Source organism: Leptopilina heterotoma, unplaced genomic scaffold (assembly GCF_015476425.1).
Source record: "Leptopilina heterotoma isolate Lh14 unplaced genomic scaffold, ASM1547642v1 Lhet_114, whole genome shotgun sequence".
Classification (NCBI taxonomy): Eukaryota; Metazoa; Arthropoda; class Insecta; order Hymenoptera; family Figitidae; genus Leptopilina; species Leptopilina heterotoma.
Window position 1 is genome coordinate 5100184 of NW_025110833.1, and position 12835 is coordinate 5113018.

The window sequence follows — 12835 nt, forward strand, 5'->3', positions numbered from 1 at the left end:
ATTTCATAAATAATAAAATTATTCGAAAAAATTTAATTATTTTTATAAAAAAAAAAATTATTCGGAAAAATTCAATTATTTTCGTAAATGATAAATCTTTCGCAAAGAATTTAATTATCTATTTAATAATTAAATTATCTATTATCTTTATTTAATTATCTTCAGAAATAATAAAATTCTTTGCCAAATTTCAATTATTTTTATAAATTTTAATAAAATTCTTGGCAAAGAATTCAATTATCTTCATAAATAATAAAATTATTCGAAAAAATTTAATTATTTTTATTACTAATAGAATTATTTGCAAGATTTCAATTATTTTTACGAATTTCAATAAAATTCGTAGCAAAAAATTTAATTATCTACAGAAATAATAAAATTATTCGTAAAAATTTTGCAAAGATTTAATTTTTTTTACAAATAATTAAGTTTCTGTTGAAAAATACAATTATTTTAATAAATTTTAATAAAATTCTTAGCAAGAATTCAATTATTTTTATAAATAATAAAATTCTTCGCAAAAATTCAATTATTTTCATGAATTTTAATATAATTCTCAGCAAAGAATTCAATTATCTGCAGAAATAAAAAAATTATTCGTAAAAATTCAATTATATTTATAAATAATAAAATATCTACTCAAAAATCCAATTATTATCATGAATTTTAATAAAATTCTTGGCAAAGAATTCAATTATCTGCAGAAATAATAAAATTATTCGTAAAAATTCAATTATTTTCATAAATAATAAAATTTTTCGCCAAACCTGAAATTAAATCAAAAATTATTTTCCAATGAATCTTTTTTAAGACTTTTTTTCTCCTATTTTCTAAACTTATTTTATTCGTTATTAAAAATTAATTTAAATTTTCTTCTAAAATTGCTTCTTTTCCACTTATTTTCGATTCATTAAAAAAAAAAATTCTTTAATAAAACCAATGGCGATTATTATTTCTTGAAGTGCATTTATTTTTTATTAAATATCAGACAATTATGCAGAAATGAATATTTTCATTAAAGTTCATTGATTAATAAAAGAACAAAACTAAAACTAATTTTTATAAATTGAAAAAAAAGAGAAAAAATATTTTGTAAATTAAAAATTGATCACACTTACGTTACTTAAAAAATAAGGGAACAATTTATATTTTTTTTGTCTCGATTAATAGTTTTTTTTTATCTTTATATAATCTGCTCTTCCTCCTGTTCTTCCTCCTCTTGTTCCTCCTCGTCTTCCTCGCCTTCAAAGTATTCCTCGATCATTGCCTCAGCCTCGACAACTTCCTCGACAATATTTCTCGTCACCTCCTCGGTGAATTGTGCCCGACATCGTTTCTGATGAGCGAATAAACTTCCCGAATTTCCATAGCCAATACCGCACATTTTACAAATATACGGCTTCTCACCGGTGTGAGTGAACATATGCTCATTCAAATATTTACGACGTCTGAATGATTTGCCACAAGTTTTACAATGATAATGCGCTTCGCCAGTGTGCAATAATAAATGATTTGTGAGTCCGTTCGTTGAGTGATAAGTCGCCGGACACAAATGACAACTGTAGCGTCTTGTTTCCGAATGTCTCAATTCGTGTTTCTTTCGATAGATTGGCATTGTGAATGTTTTCTCGCAGAAACGACATTTATAGGGTTTAAGATCCATATGAAGTTTCTGATGATGCTTCAAACCGGATTGTGAGGCGAATGTTTTACTGCAAACCTCGCAGAGAAAATGCTTCTCTGTACTCAATGGTTTGCCCTTGCCATGAAGACGTAAATGTGAATTTAATAAATATTCGTAGACATATTTCAAGCCACAGACTTCGCATTCAAAACGTTTTGTCTTATCGTGTATCCTCATGTGTGTCTTTAATTTCTCCTCCGTTTTAAATACCTTACTGCATGTTTCGCATGTGTGATTTTTCTCCGCTAGATGAAAATTGGAATGTCTCTCGAGAAATGCTTTTGAGGTGAAAACACGTGGACACATGTGACAGAGATATTTTTCCTTCTCCTCGTTCTGCTGTTTTTTCTTTCGTTTCACTGTACGCTTCTTTGTTGTTTCTATTTGTTCGGGATTTTCATCAATTTCCGGTGCTGCATCATCGGAAATGTCTTCTTTAATTTCAACTAATTCGTGTGGTTCATGATGTTCCTGTTGTTCGGTGTCGGAATTTTCCACGTCGTTACTTATTTCCTGTGCGAATGATTCGAAAAAATATGAGACTGGATTTTCGTCGTTGTCGTCTGTTTTTTCGTCTTCTATTTTTTCGATTTCTTCCTTTTCCTTGATATCATTGTCCTCGTTGTCGTCGTCGTCGTCGTCTTCATCGTAGTCGACTTTTAATGCTCGATTCTGCTCTTCTTGGAGGGCCTCGATTAGCAATTCTTCGGGATGTTCCTGTAACACTTGCTCTTGGTGTTGTTCAAATGGCTCGTTCATTTCCTCCACGGCTTCTTCGATTTCCTGTTTTATTGGCCTTTTTGATAGTTCACGAATTTCCTTTCTCTTCATACGATCGTAACTTTCGACCTGAACTCCCTTTTCCTGAAATTTCAATATCGTTTGCTTTAAATAAATTAATTAAGTAAATAAAAAGAATTTATCATTGAATGACAATTTATAAAAACGAAAAATACAACTTAGACGAATTCAGGCTTCGTACTCGATAATTAATTTTAAAAAAGTAGCTTTAAGGAATAAAAGAAAAAAAATTATTAAAAAAGTAGCTGTCGAAAATTAAATTTTACGATTCAGTTTTTGTAAATAATTAATTTAATTTAATTTAACACAATTTGTAAATTAAATTACATTCAGAAATAGAATAATATTTTTTAAAATAAATATTTAAATACCTATTTATTTTTCCATGAAAATAAAAATATTTCAAATGATTTCAATGCAAAGCCTTTTTGAAAATTTAACTATTTCTAAAAATTACAACAACTGAAATTCTTCCGAAATTTAATAATTTTTCTATTGAAATTTTAAAGTAAAATTATTCAAAACTTTAGTAATTTTATTTCAAAATAAAAATATTAGGTAATTTTATTTCAGTTTCACAACAATTAAAATTTTTAAAGAATTAAATTTAAAAATCTATTGAAATTTAATTCTTTCTAAAAATTCACACTACAACGCTTCTAATATTCATTAATTATCTAAAATTTTAAATCAATTCTTAGTAGAAAGTTCTACGAGATTTCAATTGTTTAAATACAAAAAAGAATAATTTATTAAATAATTTAATATTACGAAAAACTTTTGAAATTAATTAAATTTCCACAAAGAATTTTATTAAAATTTTTTGAAAATAATTAAATTCTTTTCAAGAAATTTTATTAAAAATGTATTGAAAATTATTAAATTCTAATAGAAAAAAAGTTATAACAAAATTTTTAATAATTGAATTCTTTAGAAGAATTTTTTAAAAAAATTTAAGATTTTGCATTTTTCGAGGAATTTATTTAAAATTGTATTAAAAATAATTGAAATTCTCCGATAAGTTTTATTATTTATGAAAATAATTAAATTGTTGCAACAAATTTAGTTAAATTTTTTTTTTTTAAATAATTATTGAATTCTTGCACAGAACTTTATTAAAATTCATGAAAATAATTGGATATTTTATAAGAATTTTATTAACATTTATAAAAATAATTTAATTTTGGCGATTTATTCTATTATTTATGAAGATAACTGAATTCTTTGTCAAGAATTTGATTAAAATTTATGAAAATAATTGAATTTTGAGGAAAATTTTATTAATTTATAAAAATAATTGAATTTTTGCGAATAATTTTATTATTTATGAAGATAATTAATTTTTTTCAAATAATTTTATTATTTACAAAAATAATTGAATTCTTTCGAATAATTTTATTATTTCCGAAGATAATTAAATTCTTTGCCTAGAATTTTATTAAAATTTATGAAAATAATTGAATTTTTACGAATAATTTTATTATTTATGGAGACAATTGAATTCTTAGCTAAGAATTTTATTAAAATTCATGAAACAATTGAATTTCTGCGAAAATTTTTATTAAAATTGTATTGAAAATAATTAAATTCCTGCAAAAAAAAGTTATTCTTTATGAAATAAATAAACTTTTGTTTATAATTTATTGAATTCTTTTGGAAATTTTAATATTGAAATTTTGTTTCATATTGAATTGATATTAATTAATATTGAAAGAAATTAAATTTCGAAGAAATTTTGAAAATAATTAAATCTTTTGAAAGAATTTCTTTAAAATTTTTGAGAATATGTAATTTTTGTATTCCAATTTCTTTATTAGCCAATTTAAAGTAGTGCAAATTCTCAAATATAGAAAAAAATTGATTTTTTGAGTCACAAATTCAAAAAAAAAGTATCGAAATAGAAAATCGTAAAAAAGTAGTAAATATTTGGTTTTAGTAGATGAGTACAAAGTCTGTGAATTAAAAATTAATAACTTACAATTTTTTCGATAAAATTATCCTCTCGAAGCTGGGAATAATTTTTCTGTGGCAACTTATAAAATTTACGTAATTCATTGTCAGATTTTTGACAGAGATTCCTGAAATCCCAGGCGGATTGCAATTTTGTGGTACATTCGTCGCACACAGACTTTGGCATCGGATCCTCTAAGGTTACCTGCAAACGAAACTTTTCTTAATAAATTGTGAAAAAAGTGTAAATAGTTTCAAATATTTAAATATTAGAATGAAAAATTTAATTATTAAATTTGGAAAAAACGTGTAAATAGTTTCAAAATATGTAAAATAGTAATAATAGTGAAAATATTAGAAAGAAAGAAATTTAATTTTTAAATTAAGAAAAGAAGTGTAAATAGTTTCAAAAAGTGTAAAATAGAAAACAGTTTAAATTTTAGAAAGAAAAAAACGTATAAATTCATAAAAAATAAAAAGAAAAAAAGACAAGAAATTACTCAAAAAATTACCTCAATCGAGCAGCATTCCTTTAAAAAAATATTAAACTGCGGTTTCGCGTGATTACCGCAAATTAACGGTGTCAATTTATCTTTCATTTGGAGGCACAATCGACAGGTACGCTCGGCAACTTTCGATGGTTTCAATTTATTCTGTTGAACATTGAGTCGTTTCATTGTGATAATTGGACTCTGATATTTACTGACATAAGCATGATCCTCGACATTTTGCGACTTCGATGGCGATGGTGATACACGTTTTTTTGCTACATATTTTTTCATTGGAGAATTCAACCACTGTGGTGATTCTTGTGGGGCATTAATTTCCTGTTTAATCGTAACACATTTTAAACCACTAGTAGTGGTGGAGGTAGTAGGAGAACTAGTAGTCTGAGTTGTTGACAATGTCTTTGGACTTTGCAATATTCTCACTGCACTCAAACTCTGTTTACTAATAAATGGTATCATTTTCTGTGCATTCGATGTTGTCGCCAAATTTTGAAATGTATTTGGCACTTTTGTTGTGTTCGTCATATTTTTGATATTGCTCATTATGAAATTTGGCACTTTCACCATACCATTGCCGAATGTCATCATTGTTGCACCTGCAGTGCCGGGTTGAACGTTTGTTTTCATTTTTATTGAATCGGCATTGACAATTTCGAATTCCATCACTTCGTCTTCATTTAATGTTGGCATGTTATTTTCTCTTGAACATTTACTTGTCTGATGGTTTTTTTTGGGGGAGGAAAATTTTTTATTGTAGTTTATTTACAATTTTTTGAAAAATCGGATAATTCACACAATTATCATTCTATCAGCATCTAGAGGAGAGGTGAGAAAAAAAATATTGTTAATGTGTTATACAACGAAAGTAAATAATTCAAAACAAACACTGAGTAAAGTAAAAAAATAGTTTGCGTAATAGTGGAAAATTTTCCTTTTAATTAAACTTGACAAAAACTTTATTTTCACCTGGAAAATACGAATTTGTTGCTGCAAATTCGTACAAAAAATTACTTTTTGACATAACCTCAAAAAAATGATTAAACGTGTCTCAACGCAAGAGAAGATGAAAACTCTTCGAAAATACCAATTCTATTGGTGTATAATTTCTAAATACACGCACAGAAATAAAATCTATGGAAAATAAACTATTTTTAAGGAATAATTGCAATTTTTTAAATTACCTTCTGTGTAACAAACATTTATTCACAATGTTTTATGACGTTGATGCCCAGCTATGGATTACGTCGATTACACGGATAGGTTTAGTAGAGATCTACTTTACCATTAAAGGTCGAAAGAGCGAAGAGCGAATATAACCTAACTTTTTCATAAAGAATTTTGTCTTTCGACGATTTTTATCAGCTTTATTAATCAAATAAACATTTAACTAAAAATCATGTCGGTGTGGAGACAAGCGGGTCTTAAGTAAGTAATTTTCTCCCAAGTAATATATTTTTACTAAAATGTAATTTGACATAAATATGAATTTTATACTTTTGCATTTGTATTGATTTGATAAAGTTATATAATCTGCAATGTTTCATAAAGTTTGTAATTTTTTAATAATATTCGAATTAATGGCACATTTTTGTAATTATTACCTATTATTAATTAGTAATACACCGCAGGTTTTGTGTTAATGATTTTAAATGAACAATTTTCGGAAACATAACCTCAAAAAATACTTCATTTCATTGATTTCGTTTGATTCAATAATTTTGTTAAAGAAAAGTAATTAGTTTTAATTGCATTATATTAATACCTAATTTATAAATATACCATTTTTTTATCAGATACGAAAAATCTCAGAATTAAGAAATATTTCGATTACAGTTACATCAATTACTCTCAAATTGCTGCTCGTCTTCTTAGACAAGCACTCAAAGCGGAATTTAGGGTGGAAGCTGCAAAACGTGACGAGTCAAGTATCAAATTTACACAATGGAAAGATGGAAAAGCAATTAGTGAGTATAAAAAATATTTTCGATACTTAAATATACCTAATTTCTTTGGAAATATCTTTTATGCAAAATTTTAAAATTGTAAAATTTTTTTGTCAATTCTTGAAAAAAGTATATTTTATGATTCCTTATTTTCAATTATTATAATAAACAAACATTTTTACAGCTGAGAAGGCTTAGGCACAATTTTAGGAATTAAGTGAGTCGATACGTGTTAAGAGAGAAAAAAGTGATAACACTGCATGACTGATAAGATTTAAGCATGAAATTTTTTTCTAACTGCACATTTACATAATTTTGTCTATTAATCGTTTACACAATATTTGCACTAAGTACAAATATTTAAAATATTTATAACAATATTTCTGGTTATTTTTGTTAAATTTTAATAAATTTTTATTTATTTTTATATAATTTTCTTGGCGTTGTTCACAACGTAAATTATTTATTTTATAATAATTTTATATTTATAACGTTTTCAATTTTGTTTAGAACTTTTTTAAATTAAGGTTTTTTTACGAACAAGACAGAATTTACGTTAAACAAAATTTATTTTATATTAATAAAAATATTCAGTACATCTTATTACTATATATTGGGCTATAGTGAAAATTTATTTTGCAGAAAGTTTATTTACTCAAATTATGCAAGTTTTAAAAAATGTTAATTAAGAAAGAAGATTAACTTTGCATCAAAAGAATGTTGAATTTAATAATTTCGAATTTATTTTTCATGCAAAATGTGTATTTTTTTTGCTGCTATTTAACAGTAAACCTTGAACGAAATTCACGTTCAAGTTGTTTTATTTACTAAATGTGTGTTTGAATTTTCATGTAAAAAATAAACGTTTCATTAAATTTTTTTTGTCTAACACGAATAATTTTTTGTTTCAGGGAAAGAAAATTAGGCGGCGTCTATCATACAGTCAAATAGAAAATTATTCCTCTAAAAAAAAGAATACAAATTAATTTAAGTTCAACTGTTTACCGTTATGTAAAATAAATTTTCATTTCACCACATGAATTTTCTTCTTTTATTGCCGTATTTACATTTAATTCTTCAATCGTCATCTCACGATCGGACTGTGTGCTTTACAATAAACTGAAAGAGAAATAGAAAAAATTTATTACTTTAAAAATTGTTTAAGAAAAAAGAAAAGAGAGAAAAAGAGCAAAAAGAAGTAAAGAAATAAAATAAAAAAGAAAATAAACTATAATTTGTCACTAAATTGAAAATTACCAATGAATTCCGAAACAAGATCATTTTCGTTGTCGCCTCTCATTGTTCCTGTAATTTCTTCATTTTCCACCATTGGCAAAAATAGATTGACAAATTCCGTTGAATACGGAGGGGCGATTGCCTCTAAAACCTTGAATTAAATTTTTAAAACAATTAAAATAAATGTAAAATTCAATCCTTACTGTATGAGAAAGCAAAATAGATAATTTCGATTGAAAATCGATTCTACAATTATTTCTAGTTAATTATTTTGTAGAATAAAAATTACCTCAGTGACGAAATATCGAATTAAGGAAATATCTGTGTCGCCCTTCTGCCAACATTGTTTTATATAGCAAACAACAGGCACAACGCATCCACGACTCAATAGATTTACCATTCGGTCCAGAAGCATTTTTTTCATTTCCAACTGAGGGCAAAAAAAATGATTTTAAAATAATTGTTCACGTTTAATTTTTTTTTGTTTTGTAAATACCTGTACAAGAATTTCCAATTCATCTTGTTTGCTCTCGAAAAGACGAACCAGAAGTTGTAAAATTTTTGGATGCAAAAGCGAATGACAGACGACAACCTCATCCAATAGTGCGAGATGAATTGGACAATGTTCTGTGCATAATTTAAAATAAGAAGGTTCTGTCACTGTGTATTCTACCCAGCGAATTACTCCAATACTAACGACCGGATATCTAAAAGAAAATAATAATGAATTTCAAAATGAAAAAATACTCCAAATTTTCTTTCTTTAAATTTTTAAATTACTTTTTTTTAAAAAACTGGCTTTAATTTCCTATTTCCGATTTTCGAAATTTCAGGTAAAAGGAAGAGAAAATTTAAAAAAGAAAAGAAATAAGAGAAGAGAAATAAAATAAAAGAAAGAAAATTAAATTACTCACCTGATGCATTGATAAATTGTCGTTAATTCCGCAATTAATTCAGTCGATCCTTTATTATTATTACAAATATTGTGTACTTTCTCAATGGCTTGTATTGTCGTTTTAAGTTCATCTTTATTTATTTTACGTGGATTTGATTTTTTCGCTGGAGTCTCACAAACACTCGCCGCGTAAGCCAGTAAATAAATGTACTTTGGTTTGTGCTCCTGATTTACTTTCACGCCCGGTTTAAAGAGAGCGTCAATCAATAATTCTAGAGTGGAAAAAAGTAAATTTTTAATAACTAAATTAAACTATTTTATTCCTTTTCTACTATTTAAAGACTAATGAAATTAATTTTTCAATTCTAGTAATTTATAGTGCTTTCTATTAATTTATTATCTATTAAATAATATTAAATAATTATTAAATTTATTATTCTATTAAATAATGAAATAATTACTAAATTTATTATTCCACTAAATAATGAAATATTTTATTTATTAATATTTTACCCAATAGTTGCGGATTACGAATTAATTCAATCGAGGGTGGATCGGCTGTTGAATAATTTCTAAATAAAAGTGAAATATCCGCTGGATTGAGAGTATTACGGGATAACATAGACGCTAAAGCTTGAGACGCTGCCGGAAATGCTGCAGCTCCATTTAGTGCCATTGTAATTGGAGTAACATCGTGTCGACTAGAATTTAATTATTAATTTTATTTCCAAATAAAATAATAATTAATCAATAATTAATTTATTTAAATTAACTGGTATAATTGAAGATTTTTTCTTACTTTTGTTGAGCACATTTTGTGATTTCTTGTGATAGTCGTTTCATCATAAATCCACCGCGTGGTTCTTGGGACAATATTTGCAATAAAACTTGACTGTAAACGTAAGTGTGTTGACCGTGACAAACCATTTTCTGAAAAAATTATTTTAAGTATTTTAATTATTTTAAAATTTATTTTCAAATAAAAAATTATTTTAAGTTTTATTGGTTTCAAAATGATCTCTAGTAAAAGTTTAGGATACATTCTCTTTTATTTTTGCTTTCTGTATTCAATAGTAAAATAAAAAACTTACTGCACATTCTTGAATACTCGACTGCCAATTTTCGGTGTTTTGTAAAAATCCCGCAATCGCCGTTTTCAAAACACGAGAAAATACTTCAATTTGTTGAGCTGCAGTCGAAATACTTGTGATTTCACCTTGGAATCCAGCATCGGAAATAAGCTAATTAGGAATTCAAAAACGATTCTTTAATTTACATATTATTTTAATTAAATTCAATATTTCAATTAAATTCTATATTTGAATCAAATTAAATTTTTGAACTAAATTAAATATTTGAATCAAATTAAATATTTGAACTAAATTTAATACTTGAATCAAATTAAATATTTGAATTAAATTCAATACTTGAATTAAATTAATAAGTTAAGAATAAAATAAATAAATTAAGAATAAAAAAACGATTCATTACTTTAAATATTATTTTAATTAAATTAAATATTTGAACTAAATTCAATATTTGAATTAAATTAAATAGGTGAATTAAATAAAATATTATTCGAATTAGATTTCCCTAAAGATAAAAAATTAAAGGCACCTTTATGATGAAATTCAACATCAAACAATCGGGATAATCTTCGGCTAATTTATAAATTAACGATCGCCAAGTTGGATGCTGAATCATTTCCGTCAACCAGGCGGGTGTCTAGAAAAAATGTTCTTCCTTATAAAAATGATTTTTATTTATATAATATTATTGTTTACAGAAAAAAACTAACCTCTCCTTCCTCGGTGAAAATTTTGTCCGCCTTCTTTGGCTCGAATGTTTTTAAAACCATATCCTTCAAATTATTTTCAATCATTGCCTGAACGTCGGTTACTTTAACTTCAGCAAGAATGAGCCACTCGGCCAGGAGATTATTCATTTGTGCGCAAGCCGTGTAATTTTTCGAAAGAAAACTAATAACCTGTTCTGGATTTCCACCGGCTTGAAAATATCTAAATGTCAAATATTAAATACCAATCAATAAAGAAAATCAAACGTCATAGTAAAAAAAACGGAGGTCTAAAAAAAAGTTATTTCAGATGGAATTTGATTTAAAAATTGAAATGACTACTTTACCTCTTTAATTGATTAAATATTCCTGGTTCCATTATATTGTCCGGGGTTTTGAATTTTTCTAAACATTCATTCAAGACTTCTCGAGGGTTTTCCAAAGCCTCTTCCATACTGACATCATCTCCTCGTCCCATATCATCGCCCCAAGTACCACGATCTTCCTCATAATCGGACTCCATTTTTCTGTCTAAGAGAAATTAATTAAAATACACCTACCTGATATTTATAAACACACCTGGACTTTGTAAATACGTACCTCGAATTATTTCCAGTAATTATTACTTAATAAATGATGTACTTTTCAGAAATTGAAACTTAACCTCACTTTTTCAGTTAATCGCTTCTATTTTCAAGAATTTCACATTAAGTTGAGAAGAACTTTGCTTCCGATGGTAATTATCACTTGGCTAATTATATAAAGTCGTTTATTTATAATTTTACATTGTATACGAGAAATTATAGCGATAATTAAAGAACACCAAAAATAGGTTAGAACACAGTCGCTATCACTTTTCTCCACATAATTCAAAGCCTTATGGCCAAAGTGTAGACGAAAACAGTTAAGATTGTAATAATAAATATACAGTTATTAGTAACAATTGTTTAAATTTGTCTAAACATTCAATATCATGTAATGATGATTAAAAACTTTTCTGTTTATAAACAAAAATGCGCACAGCGCAAACTTGCTGCCGACGCGCATGCGCTAACTGAGTAAATTAACTTTCGATATAAATCGATTAGTTGGTTCCAAAAAGTTGCGCGCGAAATTTCAAATCAAAGTATTTTAAATCAAACAATTATACATGAGAAAGAAGAATAAAGAAATAAATATAAATATAAAATAATATAAATATAAAATAATATAAATATAATATAATATAAATATAAATATATAAACATATAAATTCAATTAAAAAAATATATTTATAAGCATATAAATAATTTTGTTTTTGTAATATTATAATCGATAATAATAATTTTTATTATACAAAAGAGTAATAAAAATAAAATTAATTGAGTAATAAACATAAATTTTAATAAATTACCGACCCATCAATATTAAAGAACATAAAAAATAATCTTTTTTTTTTTTGTTTAAAATTTTTAAAAGCGAAATTTGTAGCTGATGACATTTTTTATTTTTATGGTTTATTTCTTCGAAAGTGTCAAAATATAAAAAATGACAAAAATAAAATTATAGAGGACATTGGGGGAATTTATATCGATATTTATAAAGTTTTTGATATAGTCGCGCAGAATAAATTTGGGGAATTTATTTTCAAAATTTCTTTTTTGTTTTCGCTTTTTTGATATTTACAATATAAACATGTTGACAAAATTTATAATCTGCGATCGGTCAGGGGAATCACTTTTGTTTGATTCACTCAAGTAGGCCATGGTTCTTCACATCAGGCCAATATATAGTCGTATGGTTTAATAAGGACATTTGCAGCGTCTTTAATTATTACGCAATCAATTTCTTCCTATATTTACAAACAAAAAAAACACGGCGTATTTTCCTGTATCGATTTTCTATTTAAAAAAAATTTTTTTCTTCCAAATTTTGCAATGAAAAATTATTTTTTCAAATTTATTTATTATTTAATTTCTCCATTATTGTTTACAATAATAATAATAAAATATACAATTTTTAATTCTTATTAATATTATTATT

General features: G+C 25.7%; 3 protein-coding genes across 6 annotated transcripts; 1 reads left to right on the forward strand and 2 right to left on the reverse strand.

Moving 5' to 3' along the window:
• Positions 1-1061: 1061 nt before the first annotated feature.
• LOC122508657 (zinc finger and SCAN domain-containing protein 12-like) lies at positions 1062-6239 on the reverse strand. Of its 2 annotated transcripts, none has more exons than XM_043622145.1 (4): positions 5911-6092; positions 4948-5759; positions 4464-4640; positions 1062-2548 (listed from the first exon to the last, which is right to left on the reverse strand). In XM_043622145.1, exons 2-4 carry the CDS (start codon positions 5632-5634, stop codon positions 1184-1186), a joined length of 2229 nt encoding a protein of 742 aa, XP_043478080.1. In that variant the 5' UTR covers positions 5635-5759; positions 5911-6092; the 3' UTR covers positions 1062-1183. The 2 variants fall into 2 exon arrangements, with proteins under 2 accessions (XP_043478080.1, XP_043478071.1); XM_043622136.1 differs by lacking the exon at positions 5911-6092 and adding an exon at positions 6126-6239 and having other exon boundaries at positions 1063-2548.
• LOC122508762 (protein stunted-like) lies at positions 6231-7928 on the forward strand. Of its 2 annotated transcripts, XM_043622297.1 has the most exons (4): positions 6231-6369; positions 6778-6908; positions 7072-7104; positions 7799-7928. In XM_043622297.1, exons 1-3 carry the CDS (start codon positions 6341-6343, stop codon positions 7083-7085), a joined length of 174 nt encoding a protein of 57 aa, XP_043478232.1. In that variant the 5' UTR covers positions 6231-6340; the 3' UTR covers positions 7086-7104; positions 7799-7928. The 2 variants fall into 2 exon arrangements, with proteins under 2 accessions (XP_043478232.1, XP_043478221.1); XM_043622286.1 differs by lacking the exon at positions 7072-7104.
• LOC122508690 (negative elongation factor D) lies at positions 7925-11859 on the reverse strand. Of its 2 annotated transcripts, none has more exons than XM_043622192.1 (12): positions 11414-11859; positions 11161-11340; positions 10817-11036; positions 10636-10743; positions 10110-10259; positions 9818-9948; positions 9532-9719; positions 9038-9290; positions 8620-8830; positions 8413-8553; positions 8145-8274; positions 7925-8006 (listed from the first exon to the last, which is right to left on the reverse strand). In XM_043622192.1, exons 2-12 carry the CDS (start codon positions 11334-11336, stop codon positions 7972-7974), a joined length of 1743 nt encoding a protein of 580 aa, XP_043478127.1. In that variant the 5' UTR covers positions 11337-11340; positions 11414-11859; the 3' UTR covers positions 7925-7971. The 2 variants fall into 2 exon arrangements, with proteins under 2 accessions (XP_043478127.1, XP_043478118.1); XM_043622183.1 differs by having other exon boundaries at positions 11161-11344.
• Between the last annotated feature and the right edge of the window lie 976 nt (positions 11860-12835).